Source organism: Octopus bimaculoides, chromosome 15 (genome assembly GCF_001194135.2).
Source record: "Octopus bimaculoides isolate UCB-OBI-ISO-001 chromosome 15, ASM119413v2, whole genome shotgun sequence".
Classification (NCBI taxonomy): Eukaryota; Metazoa; Mollusca; class Cephalopoda; order Octopoda; family Octopodidae; genus Octopus; species Octopus bimaculoides.
In genome coordinates this window covers 5,061,206-5,081,157 of record NC_068995.1, presented here as the reverse complement: position 1 = coordinate 5,081,157, position 19,952 = coordinate 5,061,206, and the positions used below count along the sequence as shown (strand labels likewise).

Here is a 19,952-nt window from a genome sequence, read left to right as displayed (position 1 = left end):
TATATATATATATATATATATATATATATGTATGTATGTATGTATGTGTGTTTATCTTCCACAACCACTTGACAACTGGTGTTGGTGTGTCTACATCATGGTAACTTAGCAATTCAGCAAAAGGGACCAATAGAATAAGTACAACCTTTAAAAACAAAAAACAAAATAAAGGACTGGGGTCAATCCATTCAACTAAAGTTCATCAAGGCAGTGCTCCAGTATGGCCAAAGCCTAATGACTGAAACAAATGATATTAAAAAAAAAAAACACTAAACATATTCCGGCCATGACCAACCTGTCTATTCAGTCACTATATCTAGGACTACATAATTTGCAATATATTATAGTAATTAATATTAATTGATGTAATTGCTGTTTATCCAAAGGTCAGCCCTAATGTAGCAGAAGAAGGATCAAAGGTATTCCAGCCATGACCATCATGTCTTTTATTTTGTCATAATATATTCAGAACTGCATCAATGTGTCCTTACTGTATTGAGATAGTAAGTGAGCAATTTGAGGGATATCTGGTTGCTATTTCTAGCAGGTGATGCAACCACATAGATATCCCTACATCGTTTGGTGTTAGCCAGGATGTTGTTATGTTGTTACCAAACTGACTTCCACAATTTTCTGAGTTCAAATCCTGCTGTGGTTGGTTCGTTAGTAATTAGTTTTAAATCTCCAGTTAAAAAAAATTTTTTTTTAAATCAACAAAAGTACCAGCTATACACTGGCGTCAATGATTAGCAGGGAAAGGAGTCGGCCTCCCACATTGCTTCTACCTGGTTCTCAAGTACCTTTAGCAAAGACCAGGCCAACTCGCAGTTCCCTCCTTGCAGGGGAAAAAAAAAATTACCCTATTTTAACATGTATTAGAAACCCTTTTCTGTCAAAAATTAGGTTAAAAAATATGGGAGCTTCTTATACATGGACAGTATTATAATCCCTTACAAAACTTTTTTTCCAAATCTTAAGCCCCCCTAAATTAGGGGGTTCCTTAAACATGTTAAAATACGGTATATCCATCCAAATATGAAAGAAAGAAAGAGGAATGAGTAGAAGGGAAAGAGATTGATGCTGAAGGAAGTCTATTTAGTTTGGGAATATTCCAAGTTTTGCAGTCTTGGAATGCAATGGTCTTCATTTGCTCTTGAGGATATTACCAAGGGCTGGAATTACCGTACTCTTTGTGCCGGTCACTGCTGTCGTGAGTGCGCCCCTGGCTGCATTTAACATTGCTGATGTGACTACTGGTTGCCGCACAAGAGCAGCTGGTGCCGTGGTGACACCCTGCGGCTGGGCGTCCCACTTCGTCTTGCGTTTCTTCTCTGAAATTGGAAATAGAGATTTTCTTTTTGAATACGTAAAAATATAACAAGAATAATATAATGAAGTTGATGATGGTGATGATAATGATGTTGAGTGAATGAATGATTATGGAATGTACAATGATGAGAAATATGATGATGATGGTGACAATGATGACTGATAATGATGAGGATGATAAAGGCACAGGTGTGGTTGTGTTCTAAGAAGCTTGCTTCCCAACCCCATGGTTCCAGGTTCAATCCTATTGCGTGGCACCTTGAGCAAGTTGCTTTGATTGTTGCTTTCACTAAGCTTTGGCTGTTGTAAGTTCCAGCCATCTTCAGGTGTCTCGTGCTTCACCTTAGGATAAAGGTACTAGTTAATGCAGGGCAGTCACCTAGAGGCTCTGAGTTCAATCTCAGACAGGGCACTAAGGTGAATTACAAGACACCTGAAGAAGGATGGAGCATATAACAGCCGAAATGTAGTGAAAAGCAACAATCAAGATGAGGACACCAGTAAGTAAGTGTACATATAAATTTTTCATCTATGAAATATAGAAATACAAGCATGAACACAATGATGGTGATGACAACAGTGGAAATTAGAGTAGGGGTGATGGTGGTGTTGATAATAAGGATGACTAAAAATAAAGGGTTAAAACAAAACTGATGGTGGTGGTGCTGCTGGCAGAGGGGACAATGATGATCAATGTAGAGCAACTTACCAACTGGTCCTTCTGTCGACAATTTCTTCGTCCCTGTTACAAACTCAATCTGAAATAATATAAAAAACGACGTCAACAATTTTCTGCCATACACTTTTCACAGACAGGAAGTAGCTAAGACTAACTGAAAGAAACTAAACCACAGTCATTGGTAATCTTGTATCAAACATCACACAACTTCTACTGCTGCTACTACTACATGCAACAACACAAAACTTAAAATCTCATAACTAAGGTTAACCCAAAATTAGGCAACCTTTCCTGAGAGGCAGGCTACACTCCGAAAAAATTCAAAGTAATTTTTCATTGATGTGCAAATAAAAAGTTGCACAGACCACGAGACCTGTAGGTCAAAGTTTACCAATGACTGGTTGAACCGTTTCAGTTCTCCCAGATTGTAGTAAAACTAGAAACTTTTATTTCTACACTAAACTACATGAATATAATGTCTTTATATAATGCCTTCCTGAGCTAGTTTTCCACCAAATTTCTTAAAAACCATGGTAGAGGCCTTGATCTCCGGACCACACATGCCTAAAAACTGAAGTTGGGGGTAAGCAAGGGGATCCTCTCTCTAGAAAATCCAGCTCCAAAATAGCCTCATGATAGCAAAGGAGAATGGGCACCAGCCAGCCCAAAGGTTGGGGTGGGCTGCACCTGCCTACCTCGATTGCTATGACATTGAGGCAGATCCAGCCACCCCCATTAATGGGGACAAAACCCCGGATTTAAAACACTGGATGATGATGATGATGATATCAAGCCACTGGAACATGTTCAATACATAAACGTCTTGTGTTGATATTTTGAAATTTTTCTTTGATACACAGGGATATAAAATCAAATTTGGTAATCTTGAATCTTAGCTGTGTGTATGTATACACACACAAACAGGTTCAAGTGTGGTTGTGTGGTAAGAAGCTTGCTTCCCAACTACATGGTTCCAGGTTCAGTCCCACTGCATGGCACCTTGGGCAAGTGTCTTCTACTATACTCTCAGGCTGACCAAAGCCTTGTAAGTGGATTTTGGTGAGCAGAAACTGAAAGAAGCTTGTCGGTTGTGTTGGTGTGTATGTGTGTGTGTCATCACTGCTTGACAACCGCTGTTGGTGTGTCTACGTCCCTGTAACTTTGTAAGTTACAGTCCAGCAAAAAAGGTCCGACAGAATAAGTACCAGGCTTTAAAAAAATTAAATCAATCCTGGGGGGGGTCAATTCATTCAACTAAAATTCCTCAAGGCAGTGCCCCAGCATGGCCACAGCCAAATGGGTGAAGCAAGATAAAAGCCACACACACAGGGTAAGAAGATGGGGGGGGCTGGATACTGATCCTTATTCACACATATGAAGACTCTTTAGTGAATACCATTCTGACACAGCAGCATGTCCAATCTTAAGGATACACACTCCAGAAATAGCTGTAATACCAGGAGTACACAACAGTCCAGGAACGTGTACCATTAGGAGTACACAGTCCAAGAACACACGTGAAAGACAACAGAGACATGTCTGAGGAGTTACTTACTTTGGTTCTTTCTTTGCGTTCTTTCTCTCGTTTCTCCATGTCCAGTTTCTGCATTTTATCTGGAAACAAATGGAATTCAAATGATATTTATATTATTATTATTATCATTATTACTAGTAGAGTAATCCCTCGTCACAGCGCAGTTCTCCTATCATGCACTCAGTACATTGTGGATTTTTATGGCTAATCATCATCATCATCATCGTTTAACGTCCGCTTTCCATGCTAGCATGGGTTGGACGATTTGACTGAGGACTGGTGAACCAGATGGCTACACCAGGCTCCAGTCTGATCTGGCAGAGTTTCTACAGCTGGATGCCCTTCCTAACGCCAACCCCTCCAAGAGTGTAGAGGGTGCTTTTACGTGCCACCAGCACAAATTTACTGCAGACTCCTCCTTAGTATACCAAGGGTTTCTGCGACTGACAAGTATTTATATTTAGACTTTAATTATTTTTGTGGAAGGTTTTAGAACTTGTGATAGTCAAGGGATTACTATAGTAGTAGAGGATAAAGTATTAAAAGTAAACCAAGAAAGAAAGAAAGGAAAATTAGCATGGCAGTGTGATTAAGTAGTTCACTAAGCAACCCTGTGGTTCCAGGTTCAATTCCGTTGTACAGTACCTTGGGTTAGTGTCTTTTACCATAGTTTATGCTAACCAATGCCTTTTATGTGGAAAATGCAGAAGCCCTTCAATCTACAAACACAACACAGACTAATTCAAAATGAATAGTCCATTGTTACAGGGTGCACCTACCTCAGTGTGCTGTCCATTTGGTTGTTGGCTCAGGTGGGAGAAGAGGTACCCCGACTTCATTATGCAGCAAGACAGGGCCCTGCCACATTGGCATAGACCCATACACGATTACCTCAACCAGCATCTTCTAGAATGCTGAATTGGCTACGCAGCGGTGAATGATTTACTATTGATGATCTACCCCCCCCCCCCCTCCACACACACACACACAGGCATTTCCCTCACCCAACACCCTGCAACTTTTTCCTTTGGGGGTATCAGAAAGAGAAGCTGTTCATACCTTCATTTCCACAAGGCTTACAGGAGTTAAAGCAGTGGATAGTGGACACAGTCGAATCAATAGATCAGGATATAACAAGCATTGGGTGTGACAAGAACCAGACTATGGTGTAGACGTCGACTGCGTAACAAAGGGGGCACACATGACATAACGCGCTGTCGGGAATCAAACTCACAACCTATCGATTGTGAGCCAAATATCTTTACCACTAAGCCAAGTGCTTTCACAAAGGAAAGCAGGAAAATCATTAGTAGTAGTAGTAGTAGTAATAGTAAAGAGACAGAAATGTTTGAGCTCTTACCTAAGGAATCATACAAAGAGTCGGAACCCCAGACTAAAGGATCAAATATTTCCTGAAAAATATAAAATGAGAAAGTGAAATTTTAACCAAAAAAAATTAATTTTTTAATTAAAAAATCAAAGGAAAGCTTCAAATTTAATTTATTTTGCCAGAAAATCATATTTAACCCTTTTGTTACCGTATTTATTTTGAGATGCTCTGTGTTTCTTTCAATTAATTTTAAATATAACAAAGAATTTACTAAAATAACTTAGTTATCATTCAACTAGTGTTAGGAACATAAATTGTGACTAAGGTTTGGTGGAAAATTTTAATTCAGAACTTTTGAAAACAAGACATTTGTACTACAAAGCCAGAAGCAGTTTCGGCCGGGTTGGTATCAAAAGGGTTAAATTAATTATTAGTTAGCCCTTTTTTTTTACCATATTTCTGTTGAGATGCTCTATGTTTCTTTCAATTAATTTTAAATATAACAAAGAATTTAGTTATTTGTACTATAAAGCCAGAGCCGGTTTCAGTCGGGTTGCTATCAAAAGGGCTAAACCATGAATATTATCTATAAACCAGTAGAAATATATTATTGTGTGGTCAGGACGTTTGCGTCCCAACCACATGGTTTCTGGTTCAGATCCATTGTGTAGCACCTTGGTTCTAACCATGTCTCTGATGACCATAAGTCGGCTGTATTAGGACCACAACCCAACAAACACCACCTACCACCCCCCACAAGCTAGCAGAAGAAACTAAATATGAAATAAGAAAATAAAAGATATATAAACAAGGTAGGAATCAATCAAGACTTACAGGTGGGTAATTTGTGCCTTTCTCATTAATTTGACAGAATTCAATTAATTTTTCATAAATACTGCAAATAGATTGGAAATAATTTACATATTACTGTTAGAATAATACATGCAGAAAATTAGAGATATATATCAAATAAACAGTTCATACATCCATACACATCATATGGAAAGAAAGCAATACCAAGTACTCAACACATCATATAGAGTACAGTACCCCAGCAGTTAAAAAAGCATATGTAGAGGACCAGGACACACATATTACATATAGTACTTCAATAGCTAAAGAGTACCCTAGTGAACACACACACATTATTTACAATAGATATACACAGCATCCCAAAAGTTACACACAGACATACAGAAACAGTACCACTAGGTGTCTCAGACACACATTACATTGAGTAATTTCAAACCAAAATGCATCTGTACATATGTACCCAGGGTATACAGTTATAGTTGGGTACGCAATGGAAAAAAATAAATTATAAAAATAAGATTATTGAAATACAAACAACAGTAATAATAATAATAATGTCCTCATACCTTGGATTTCGAAAACCCTTCCGTTTCTGAATGCTTAGACTTAAATTACAACCTTCTTGCTTCATTTTATTATAGTGGTGGGCTATTTTCTCCTGAAACAAATAATAATAATAATAATAATAATCCTTTCTACTAAAGGCACAAGGCCTGAAATTTTGAGGGAGGGGACTTGTTGATTACATCAGCCCCGGTATTCAACTGGTACTTATTTTATCGACCCCCGAAAGGATGAAAGATAAAGTCGACCATGGAGGAATTTCAACTCAGAACATAGAGACGGACGAAATGCTTTCACCCCATGTGGTAAGGATTCTGCCAGCTCGCCACCTTAATAATAATAATAATAATAATAATAATAATAATAATAATAATAATAATAATAATAATGATAATCCTTTCTACAATAGGCACAAGGCCTGAAATCTTGGGGGAGGGGGACAGTGGATTACATTGACTCCAGTGTTTCACTGGTACTTAATTTATTGACCCCGGAAGGCTGGAAGTTGACCTCGGTGGAATTTGAACTCAGAATGTAGTGACAGGCAAAATACTGCTAAGCATTTTGCCCCGCGTACTAACAATTCTGCCAGCTCGTCACCTTAATAATAACAGCAACAACTATAATAGACAATACGAAAAATTACGTCAATCCTTTAAAATATTATAATAAAGATGATGATGATGAAAATTTTATAGGGCACAAGGCCCTAACCTCTTGAGAAGGAAGGGGTAGTCAACTGAATCAACCCCTGTCCTTAGCTAGCACTTTCTTCTAAAGACCCCAGAAAAATAAAAGGCTTAGGTTAATTTGGCAGGGATTTCAACTCAGGACATGAAGAATCGTAACCACTGGCTTCATAATACATCCATTACGCTAACGACAACAACACTTTCTAATTTTGGCACAAAGCCGGCAATGGTACTGCAGAGGGTGCTGATTCCATCGACCCCTGTACTTGCTTGGTACTTATTTTATCAACCCCAAAAGAACAAAAAGTATTGTCAACCACAGCAGAATTTGGATGTTAGGACCAGGGCCTGCCTCAGGAAGGTTAATAGGAAAATAGTGAAAGGTGTTAAGGCTGTGGGCATTCTATAATTTTTCAGTCATAGTATATCTAGGACTAAAGGGAAGGGAGGAAGAAATTAAAGGCGGTAAAGAATGATTGAAAAGCAAGGTGTACTTACCTGTAAAGCTCGAGAACATCGACCAGGTGGTTCTGGTGGGAGTTGTATCTCATCAGCAGCCATGTTTTGTACACTTCGAGATAAAGAAGCTGATGAAGAGAAGGATAATCAGATATGAAACATTGAAGAATATGAGAGAGAGAGAGAGAGAGAAGGAGAGAGAGGGGGAGAGAGAGAGAGATTTAACCCTTTAGCATTTAAACTGGCCATATCTGGTCCAGATATTCTTCCCGTTTTATGTTGAAACTGACCAGATCCAGCCTCTCACACCTACCCTACAATGTCACTCTAAAAATATACAATCACAACAAAATCTGAAAGCTATGAGATAAAGCCTGTTCAATTCAGAACAATGTGAATAAATAAGCATTAAATTAGACAGAATAATCCGAATGCTGGAGTCAAATGGGCCATATCTGGCCCCAAATATTCTACTTGTTTAATGTTCAAACAATCCAGATCTGGCCTCTCACACCTATTCACAATGTCATTCTAAAAATAAACAATCACGTCATCGAAATGTTGAAGCTATGGGATAATGCACCATATCCTACAGTTTGGGCCAATTTAGATCTTTGTCCAAGAGAAACAGAAGACAAGGGATAAAATCTTCAAGACCAAATTTAAAAGTAAATATTTTCTGGAGCACTTTTAACAGTCGATAATTAGCTTTGGTAGTTTGATAGGGTTTAACGAATACGAGATATTGCCTAACGAGCAACATTTCTACAGCATCTGCTGAACAGTATTTCTGTCAACTAAGTGAACTGGTGTACTAAAGTGTCAGACACATCTGAAATAACAATGGGAAAGGGGTGCCTCTACAAAGCTGTTTTACTTGCTAGAAATAGCAGCTAAATCTCACTCAAATTATAAACCACCAACTTGATACTTTTATTACCAATGCACTTGTGATAGTAATCATCATCATCATCGTTTAACGTCCACCTCCCATGCTAGCATGGGTTGGACGATTTGACTGAGGACTGGCGAACCAGATGGCTGCACCAGGCTCCAATCTGATTTGGCAGAGTTTCTACAGCTGGATGCCCTTCCTAACGCCAACCACTCCATATTTATATTAATATTTTTATAAATGTAAGTTATGAGATTTCAGTTGGTGACTATCAAATTTATACAGCAACATGTCATGATTTAATCTAAGATCATCAATAATAACATAATACAGCAATATATAACAAACTAACAAGGACATACCCATACAGTCACTTAATCCCTTAAGTCATCATCATCATCATTTCATCTCTGCTTTCCATGCTGGCATGGGTCGGACAAATCATCACAGACAGGCATTTTTATTGGGAGCTGCTGCTCCCATAGACTGGTGCTAATAGGTGGCATATGGTTTGGTTTCTATGGCTGGATGCCTTCCCTATGGTCAACCCCTTTACAGAAGTGTAACGGGAGCATTTTAATATGGCACCAGCACAAGAAGGGTTGGCAAGTACTCAGAGAGACAACTACAGAAACCCTCACAACTCTACAATCTCAGAAGTAAAGGAAGGACACATGAGATAATGATGTCATGTCTGTACCAAACAATGGAATGGTCATGGTAGAAAAGCCTTTCATTGTAGATCTATCAGTGCTAAAGAACTACTAATGCATAAAGTTGGAAATATTTTACCAAATCCTATAGAAATATGGCTGCTGCAAGAGGGCAAAAAAGGGAGGGACGGAATAAATAATGGAGCTCTATGTATTCTATCTCTGAGAAATGGCTGGATGATCATGGCTGGCAGGTTTTTGTGATAGTTCCAGCAGATCAAGGGTGACTAGCTAAACAGAAAAGTGATTGATATACTTACAGGCTTGTTCTGGTTTCAATACAGAATCTTTATCTTGACTCACCTACATACACAGAAAAAAAAAAAAAAAATTTAACTTTAAAATTAGCAATAATCATTGTTTCAGTACAAAAAGTAAAATTAATTAATTAGTAATTAACTAAGAAACAATTCCAACAGCCAACACACAGAAGACAAGATTTATTGACCACATTAGAGTGTGATCTAACTTCAAGCAATAGAATTTTTGCCATTTTCCTGTCTGAAATTGGAAGTTTAACCCTTTCATGTTCAAGCCAGTTATAACAGGCCCAGATAGTCTTCCTGTTTTATGTTCATCACCTCATACATGTGTGTGTGTTTACAGGTGTAAAATGAATGTGCTGTTTTAGGCCAACGTACTATAGTAACTGAAACCCTTGATGATGGTGCCCCAGCATGGCCACAATCCAAAGACTAAAACCAGTAAAAGAGAGTAACAACAACTACAATATCCAAAATGTGAAACTATGAAAATAACTTACGACAAGAAACTTCTCAGGATCAGGGTCAACATCACTATCTTCCTTCTCCGATTCACTTTTGTCTTCAAAATCATTGCCATAGGACACTAAACGAGCTGCAAAAAATGAGGAGAAGGACACACGTCACTGAATGTAGAAATGGTAAAGTTTTGTGAATCACAACAATGATTCATTGAAAAATCAAAGATGCAGAACTAATTGGGTTCCACAAACCTCTGAAACCATTTCCATACAAACCAACCCACCTGAGTGTGTTCCAGTTTCTAAAATAAATAATTCCTGTTTCGAAGTCAACTAAAGTCTTTCGAGTAAGATTAGATTTCATGCTAATTTATATTCCAAACACCAGATTATTAATGACTAAGTTAATTTACTGAATTCTTCGATTATGTTCAAAATTCATTGCAATGTACCCCAACAGAACTATGGTAACAAAAGGGTTTGCTTACATCTGTCCCCTAGTTTTAACTTTCTCACTTTAAAAACCTTAACTCAAGCAAACATTAGTCTTAACTCTGTGCGTGTGTATGTATGTATATGTGTGTGTGTCTATATTCATCTATATATGTCTTTTTTGTTTTTATTTGTTTCAGCCATTAGACTGCAGCCATGCTGGGGTACCGCCTTGAACAAGTCTTTTTAGCCAAATGAATCGACCCCAGTATTTTTTTTTTTTCTGTTAAGTCTGGTACTTATTCTATCGACCTCATTTGCCAAACTGCTAAGTTACAGGGACATAAACAAACTACCACCAGCTGGCAAGTGGTGATGAGGGGACAAACAGACACAAAAACACACACATATATATACATATACACACACACACACACACAGAACAGGCATCTTTCAGCTTCCGTCTACCAAATCCACTCACAAAGCTTAGGTCAGCCTGAGGCTATAGTAGAAGATACTTGCCAGGTGAGCGGACTGGAGCAACATGAAATGAAGTGTTTTGCTCACGAACACAACGCGTCACTCAGTCCAGGAATTGAAACCACAATCTCATAACCAGGAATCCAACACCCTAGCCACTAAGCCACACACCTCCACATCCTGAGTGAGGGAAGGATCTATTCTTTGTTTCTTCTTTCTCTCTTAGGATTAACTGCCAGTTGATGAATGGTGTCTCTTTGGCTTTTACACCAATAACTAACATCTATTAGGGAAAATCCTTGCCAGAATTTAGGGAAGTGAGCATCAACAGCCCAAGCAACAGCTCTGAGTATTCTTAACCCATTAGCATTACATCCGGCCCAAACATTCCGCTTTATGTTCAAGCCAACCAGACATGACCTCCCACACCTAATCTACAATGTCATTCCAAATATGAATCCTCACATCATCGAAATCTCAAAGCTAGGAGATAATGCATGATTAATTGCAATGTGAACAAACAGGCATTACATTTAATTGAGTAACCTGAACGATAAAGGGCTAAAGGTTATTTTTTTAAATATTTTGTTGGCATGGGTGTGTACTTAATACATGGGTCTAGGATCAATTCTACAGTGTGGCACCTTGGGGCAAGTGTTCTCCCCTATAATCCCAGACCAACCAATGTTTTGTAAATGGATCAGATAAATGAAAACTGAAAGGAGCCTGCCACATATAGTTATACATATCTCTCTCTCTCTCTCACTCTATATATATATATATATATATATATAGACATATATATCTGATCTTTTACTTGTTTCAGTCATTAAGCTGTGGCCATGCTGGGATAAAAACCTTGAATTTGTAATCGAATAAATCGACCCCAGTACCTATTTTTAAGCCTCGTACTTATTTTATCAGTCTCTTTTGCCAAATTGTTAAGTTACAGGAATGTAAACACGCCAAGTGGCGGTGGGGGACAAACAGACACAAAGGGACACTTCCTGTTTTTCCATTCTCCGAACTTTCCATCTTTCCGACGAAGGGCTACGCCCGAAACGTCATACACTCTCTCTTTCCTTTCCTGAGTGTCCAATAACACTATCCGTATCACGTCCTCACTTTGTTGTTTTTTTGTGTTTTTTTTAACTATATATACATATATATATATATATATATATATATATATATATATATATATATATATATATGTATATATACACACACATATACACTATGGGTATGACATTAAACTGGATCTGATGGTGAGGCTCCGGTTCAAAAGACCTGGAATTCTAGGGAACATGGAGCCCTCATTAATTATCATTACTCCCAAGTGCGTTCTGACCCAGAACAGTAGCTCCTGTTAGAGTCCCACCTATGGAATTAAATATATATTTTGTACAAGTAGATTGAGCTGTTTAATTGCAGTGAAAGCAACCAATCTAGAAGAAGGAAAGCTCCCAATTTAATTAATACCCACTTCCAACATGCTCTAAACCAGCACAGAAGACGTTGAAACTAACATGAGGTATGTCCAATAATACAAATTCGTGCCATGGAAGCAATTATCACATGTTAATACGCATTCTACTGCAGGCAGGCAGGGATGGTAGGAAATGATGACAATGAGGATATATATATATATAGATAAGATGCATCAAGCTAAGTAAAATTGCTCTCTTCCACACATACAGGCTTGTCTTTTCAGGTGCCAGTGCTGTGTAAACGCATCCATGCTGGTGGCACATAAAAAGCACCCAGTGCACTCTGTTAAGTGGTTGGCTTTAAGAAGAGCATCCAACCATAAAAATCTATGCCACAAAAGACAAGTGGAGTCTGGACAGCTCCCTGCTAGTCAGCTTCATGTCAAACTGTCCAACCCATGCCAGCATGGAAAGCAGACGTTATATATATACATATGCAAGTGTCTATTATTGCTCATATTTGCAAAACTGATTTGCTAGACGTGGTGACATTGTAGTCAACAACTTGTCTGCTGGCGTTGTGTCTTTGAAGACATAAAATAAGAGATCCCTACAAGAAAAAATAGGTGAAAGTTAGCAGCAGGAAAGGCATCATTAACTCTTGCCTGGTTTTAAGTAAGGATAATACATTTGTCTCAGCCAAGCTACCTTGGGGAAACAGACATAAAACAATATGAAACACTTGTTTACTGCTATTTAATGTGAAATAAATTAAAATCATAAAACAGGTTGTATTTAAGAATTGCAGAGTCTGGCTGAGAAGAAAACAATTTGTAATCTATCATTTCACATTTAGAACGGTAAATTTTGTGTCAAACTGGCAGAAGCGCCAGAGTGCTTAGCAGCATTTTTTCCAGCTTTACAACGAGTTCAAATTCCAGTGTAGTCGATTCTGCCTTTCATCCTTTCAGGGTCAATAAAATAAGTACCAGTTGAATACTGGGGTCGATGAGTTGAACTAGACCCCTCCTCCAAACTTTCAGGCCTTGTTCCTACAATAGAAAGGATTGTGTGTTAATGTTTTGTCAGTTGAACAATGGCAGAGTGGAGAAGGGAGGAACCATTGTCGGGATGTGCTTAAGGCATCAGTTGGTCTTAATCCTGCTCTAGATCAATATTAAAAGAATAGGTCAGGAGTTATTGATTTTTTATTTACTTTTCTGTGCACTGTGCCCCCAACACACACCGCCAAAAAATCCAGCTTTCGGATCTGGCTCAGATATTTAAAGGTTGAGAAGGCGGAGTGGAGGGAATGTTGTTCATTTACTTTTATTTTTATTTTTTTGAAAAATTGAAATTTTACAAATTTTTTTTTCAGGATCATATTCTCCGTATTTCGCCAAAAAAAAAAAAATTCTAAAAAAGGTGAAAAACTGGGAGGTGAGGTAGGGGCGGTCAAAATTTTGAAATACCGGTTTTTTATTAATTATTTTTCTTTTTTTTTTTTTTTTTTGTGCAGATTCGGAATATCCGCAGTCAAAAAGGTAGGTTTCTGTAGAAAAAAAAACCCAAAAACAATAACCGAAAGGTCCATGTCCTTTACCTTCGCCATTGAAATAGTATTTACTGAATATCTTCATCTATAGAATATATTATTTAGACAAGAAATGAAATTCGGAAATAGTGGGGATGACGGGGGGAAGTCTTGCCTGAAATTCCGAAGTTGGTTTCTCAGTAAATTTAGATTCACACGTGAGATCTTTGGATACGTTTCGTTTCTGCCCTGTCAATTTTTTTATACTTCCGTTGTCAAATTTTACTGAGTTGCTTTTACACAATAAAATAGAAGATTGCCTGGAGAAAATACTATTTAAATAAAACGGGTTTTATTTGAAGGGGTAACCTCAAATTGTAGTAGGGTGAAACAAAATTATATTCAAGCTACCGAACGTTAAATTTTGAAGTCAAATTCACCGTGACTCCCTCGTTTGAAGTCACCATTGAATAACGATAACCACCAGAAGTTACTACACGGTTTATTTAATATTATTTTATTCATTCGAATAACTGGGAAATAAAATGTTTTCTTAACTGTAATAACAATTATTGAAACCAAAAACAAAAAAAATATACAAACGAAATAATTAATTATTCAGTTGGTGCCGTTTGAGGAAGATGATACTACTGCTCTTTCTAGCCGGTTGAGCGTCCATGTAGGTGCTCCACGATGTGTCTATGTATACCGAGGTTTACTCGATAATTTGGTTGATAAATTTCGATAAAAATTAAGGTGAATTTTACTTGTTTTTTGTTTTTTTTTCTTCTATCTTTAAAAATTTTTCCGACACATCTTACCAGAACCTTCGGAATAGTTATCAGAACAGCATGGAGAAGGGAAAAGGACAAGAAATTAGGATTAAACTAAAGGGTTTGACCCGGGTGGGAATAAAAAAAAATAATGGGTTTGACCCGGGTGGGAATAAAAAGTAAAATATTCTAATATTCTAAACCCTTTAGTTTGACCGAAATTAGTTGGTTGTTTTCTATCATAAAAACTCTGTGGTTATCTTTCGATATTGTCCAAAGAATTTCATATTCAATTCTAGGGATATCCATCTGTAGGAATGTCAATAATTAAACGACATTGCTGTCCCAGTTTGGCCAACAACTCGAATAAAAGAATACGAATAGAAAATATGCTACAAGCAAATTATTTTATGGTAGAGTTGTGCCCCAGGGTGGCTAAAATGTCGAGTAAAAGCATAAAAGACGAGAGAATATTATTATAGAAGCAACAATGAACTTACTTTTGGCTTTCTTTACTTTATAATCTTTCGATCCATCGTCGGATCTGTTGTCTTTGAAATCCAGCAAAGGAGGTTTCACAGAATTGATGGGATTATTATTATTATTATTTTCGCTGTCGTGTCTAATCTCATCATCTGAAATGTTGTCAACGGCCACGGCTTCTGTCAAGTCTTTACTGGGCGGTGTGATGGTGTTATTGTTGTTGGTGTTGTTGTGGTGGTGGTGGTTCGGTGTGTCTCCATCATCGCTGACAGCTTCGTCGTTTTCTTCGTCTGAATTCTCGCCGTACGTCCCAATAGAAAGCATACCAGCTGTTTCCGTCATTGCCCAGCAAATATAACCTAAATATATATAAAACGTTGTGTGTGTGTGTGTGTAGATAAGTAAGTAAACCAACACAGAAAGTAATTAAAGACGGTAATGAATCTCAATTAACAACTTTGGTCTTTCGACAACGGAAACGGCAAAAGATGAAGAACGAGGGGAAAAAGAAATGGATTAACCGGAAGTTAGTAACATTTAGAATCATGGTTTCGTATTTACTTCGTCGGCAGATATTTACTTTCTAAATTAGAAATTTATTTTTCGTATTATTCGTTTTTTATATAATAATTCTATTTTCTCCAACAACTATTGAAATCTAGGGAAAATGGACTGATACTTGTTTTATATAATCCTTATATTTTCGTATTTTATTCCTGCTAACTTGGGAAGCGTGTTCCGAGAATTTGCAACGGCAACCAGCGGCATCAATTAAAATGAAGGCGATCTTCCGGTACGATTACCTAAATATCGGCCTTTTCCGTAAAAAGTGTCTTCGGCGATCTTTACCAAAGATCGGCTTTTTCCGTAACACCCGCACAATCTTCATTACGGTGTTAGGGTTTTACGGAAAAGGCCGATATTTAGGTAATCGTACCGAAAGATCGCCAAAGTAAAAACGATTGATAGATCTTTTATTTTTTACTTGTTTCACTCATAAAACTGCGGCCATGCTGGGGCAGCTTTCTAAAGAACTTTGGTCGAACAAATTGCCCCCAGTACTTAGTGTAGAAAAATAACTTGCTTATCTGTAATGACCAAAACCAATATCTAAACGATTAAAAATAAGTTACGTTAATGTTTACTTTAACTCCCGGTCACAAAAACAAAACAACAATAGGTGTTTTAAAAATGTGTATTAAACGAATATGAAAACAAAAATATGCGCCAACGAACTGGGATGAGGGGAGGAGAGGATTTTCTGAAAATTCTCAAGAATAGCTTTTAGGAAAATGGATATCTTTTTAGGAAAATTTATATAAATACCTTTCAAACGGCATAAAGAAATTTGTGGGGGAAATCATTCCCGAGGGGGTGAGGAGAGGACTTACGAAGAGGAAGAAATTCATGAATTATTTTTTTGCTTGTGTGTAATGGAAAAAAGTTTGAAAAAAAATTTTTAGATTCATCTATTTTTCGTTTGAGTAATGGAAAAAGGTTTTTTAAACGATCCCATGTATCATGGAGAGAGAAACAAATTCATAAATACGGTGTTGAATATGGTTTCACTATAGTAAAAAAAGTTAAGGGTGATTTAGCTGTTGGTTTTAGCACATCTCCACTATTGGGATCTTTTTAAAACCCTTTTTCCATTGCTCAAACGAAAAATGAATGAATCTGAAATTTTTTTTTCAAACTTATTTCCATTACACTCAAGTAAAAAAAAATGATTTATGAATTTCTCTTTGGAAGTCCTCTCCCCACCCACTTCGAAAAAAATTTTCCCCACAAAGATTAGATGTAGAGATTAGTATAGGGTATAGGTTTGTGGCCACAATGGCACAACGTAGAGGTCATTGCAGTAACAATAGAAGAAAACTGAGAGAAGATGCATGTATGGGTGAGAGATTAGAATGGTTCAATGGTGGTGTCCTGCCAACCAGTCAGATCTGATAGAGAAACAAACTAAGAAACAGAAAGAGGAAGAGCCAAAATACAAATTATTTAATGGTAGACATGTAATTCAATTTTTGCAATTCCATCCTTCCATCCCCTCCACAATTTAATGGTTAGTGTGCATAATATTTTACAAACTGTAATTTATTTGTTCATGGTTCCTCGACCAAAACATCTCCTTCTCTCTCTCCATACACACACACATATATATATAGGTGCAGGCATAGCCATGTGGTAAGATGCTTGCTTCCCAACTACATCGTTCCAGGTTCAGTCCACTGTACGGCACCATGGATAAGTATATATATATATTATGTGTGTGTACATGCGTTTGTTCTCTCACACCGTTTCCTCATCCCCACACACTCAAATGTGCTCAATCATTTGCACGATCCAACAATACAAATCCAGTGAATCATGCTCATCTTCTTTCTTACCAGACTTCATACATCTCACACATTCAACATCCATGTGGCTTCATCGTCATTTAACATCCACCTTCCATGTTGGCATGGGCTGGACGGTTTGACAGGAGTTGGCAAACCAGAGGACTGCACCAAACTCTACTGTCAGTTTTGGCAGAGTTCTTATAGCTGGATGCTGTTGGCATTAGGAAGAGCATCCAGCCATAAAAACCAGGCGACAACAGACAGTTGGAGTCTGGACAGCTTCCTGCTAGCCTCCTCCATGTCAAACCGTCCAACCCATGCCAGCATGGAAAGTAGACATTAACCAATGATGATGCATTTCCAAATACCAACCACATTACAGAGTGGATAGGTGCTTTTTATGAGGCAGCAGCCACTGGTGAGCTCTGTTCACAAAACACCTTACAAGACACAATATAAATTTCAATAAATATTTATTTACATAAACAGTCATTTACATCATTTATTTATCTAAATAAAGCACTTTTCTTAAATTTCGTTGTCGGCACAATGCCTTGATGTTTTAGTCTGCGGACTGCCTCACGCAAATGTTTTGGTTGGAGTGGTCCACTGTCGCCCCACTGTTCAAGCACATCCAGCGCTAAAGAATACAAAAACAAAATAAAGAAATTATTTTAAAATAAAAGACCGACGCCAAGTATGAAATCCAAATCATAATTTAGGTGTGAAGCATCACCAATAGCAATGGAGAACTCAATAAAACACTCACATGGCTCCAGTGGTTCTATCACTAAGTATTTTCAACTGAAACTAAGCAGATCATCATCATCATCTAATGTCTGTTGTCGCATGCTGGCATGGGTTGGACAGTTTGACTGGGCTGGCATCCTGGAAGGCTGCACCAGACTCCAGTCTGTACACACACACACACACGACAGGCTTTGTACGATTTCTGTTTAACTAAATTCCTTCGCAAGGCACTGGTCAGCTCAGGACCATAGTGGACGACACTAGCCTAAGGTGTTGCACAGTGGCAACAAAAGCACATAGCTGCAAAACAGATTTCTTGACCACAGTTATGTCTGATCTTCTACAGATCCCAAACAGCGGGACTGAACCTGGAATCACATGGTTACAAAGTAAATTTCTAATGAATACAGTCATGCTTGCACCAAACCTCAGAGAGAGAGAGAGGTGAAAGATCATAAGATTTGAATGGAAGCTTTTAATGGTGCTCATAAATAAGGCCCTGGTCTCAACCAGAACAGTTTAGTGCAGCCCTTCAACCCCACACAGTCCCAGTAACTCAAAATAACTTTCACCTCATTTAGAACCTCGACAAAAGGATGATTAAACTTCAGTCTCCAGTGTATAAAACAAAAGATAATTTTTTACAACTACTTTAAAAAATTAATATTCATCTAGAAATATAACAGAATAAAAGTATGGCAGAGTTATGTTCCTTGCAATACAAAAATTGCATCTAACATTTAAGCAGAACTCGAGTCGTGTCATCATAATCGTCGTTGGTTTACGTTCATTTTTCCACGCTAGCTTCGGATGGATGGGTTGTCTGAGGCAGTGTTTCATAGCTGGGTGCCTTTCCTGTTGCTCAGCTTTTTAATCCCTTCTTCAAACATGCAGAGCCGCAGTGTCCCATGGTAACCAAGAACACACCACATTCAGATATTCCCCCAACACAAACAATTATACCCAAAGGTATTCCAGTCACAACAATGATATCTTGTTCTTTCAGACATAGCAAGCCTAGGACTACATCATTCAATGTGTCCTTCACTTTTTTAAAATTGATATGGTGTAATTTAAAAAAGGTGTGGCAGCTAATTTGAGCACATCCAGCATCCTCATAAAATCTCTCTTATTGTCTTCAGGTAATTGTACTGACAAGTTTACAGGTATTAACCCAAATCCAACTTTATTCAACCTGTCTTCAGAATGGCATAAACTGTTTTGGTGAATTAAGGTGCTGGTGCCACATAAAAAGCACCGAGTACACTCTGTAAAGTGGTTGGCATTAAGAAGGGTATCCAGCTGCAGAAACAGACAACTGAGGTCTGGTGCAGCCCTCTGGCTTCCCAGCTACAACCAAACCGTCCAACCCATACCAGCATGGGAAATGATGATGATGATCTTAAAATACATATTGTTTTCTCTAGTACACAGGTCAAACTTTTTAAACAAAATATTTACAGCCAAAAACGGGGGGGGGGCAATTTATACACAAATACAGCCAAAAACAGGGGAGGGGATCAATTTATACACAAATACAGCCAAAAACAGGGGGGGTTGATTTATACACAAATACAATTTTAGAGGATCAAAAATTCCTTACGAAATGCAACAATATTTGAAAAGATAAGGACAGTGTTTGAAGGTTTACACAACATGTTTACACTGTATATTATTTGGAATTATATGCCGGGAAATACAGTAAATGTTTGTTAGAGTAAGGACCATCAATCTAAGGTTGACAAAGACGAAGTGGAAGGAGTTGAGATTCCAAAATAAAGAGCAGAGTGGTATAGAGGGAACATATAAACAAAGAAATCTTGGCATTCCACAGACCTTCTTCAACAACTTCTCCAACAAAAACTTTAGCTATGCCGGACATTGCTATGACAACATTCTGTGAAATAGAGGATCCTGTGATGGACTGCATTAACTGTGCGGAAGAGAAAGTACAAAACAATATTGAAAACATATATAAACATCATGTGAAATT

At 37.8% G+C, this 19,952-nt stretch overlaps 2 protein-coding genes across 3 annotated transcripts in view; both read right to left on the bottom strand.

Annotated features, from left to right (window-relative positions):
- Positions 1 to 6: 6 nt before the first annotated feature.
- Positions 7 to 15,624, bottom strand: LOC106882689 (SAP30-binding protein). Of its 2 annotated transcripts, XM_014933452.2 has the most exons (11): positions 14,882 to 15,624; positions 13,064 to 13,126; positions 9,772 to 9,866; positions 9,269 to 9,311; positions 7,440 to 7,528; positions 6,252 to 6,343; positions 5,707 to 5,767; positions 4,903 to 4,954; positions 3,564 to 3,622; positions 2,039 to 2,087; positions 7 to 1,331 (listed from the first exon to the last, which is right to left on the bottom strand). In XM_014933452.2, exons 1-11 carry the CDS (start codon positions 15,204 to 15,206, stop codon positions 1,144 to 1,146), a joined length of 1,116 nt encoding a protein of 371 aa, XP_014788938.1. In that variant the 5' UTR covers positions 15,207 to 15,624; the 3' UTR covers positions 7 to 1,143. The 2 variants fall into 2 exon arrangements, with proteins under 2 accessions (XP_014788938.1, XP_014788939.1); XM_014933453.2 differs by lacking the exon at positions 13,064 to 13,126 and having other exon boundaries at positions 14,882 to 15,623.
- A 2,041-nt stretch (positions 15,625 to 17,665) lies between these two features.
- LOC106882688 (transcription initiation factor TFIID subunit 11) overlaps positions 17,666 to 19,952 on the bottom strand; it is a 5,476-nt gene continuing 3,189 nt past the window's right edge. Inside the window, exons 3-4 of the mRNA XM_014933451.1 lie at positions 19,796 to 19,892; positions 17,666 to 17,849 (exon numbers count right to left, since the gene is read on the bottom strand). Coding sequence (XP_014788937.1) covers positions 17,716 to 17,849; positions 19,796 to 19,892 — 231 coding nt within the window. The 3' untranslated portion in view covers positions 17,666 to 17,715. The remainder of the gene's footprint in view (positions 17,850 to 19,795; positions 19,893 to 19,952) is intronic.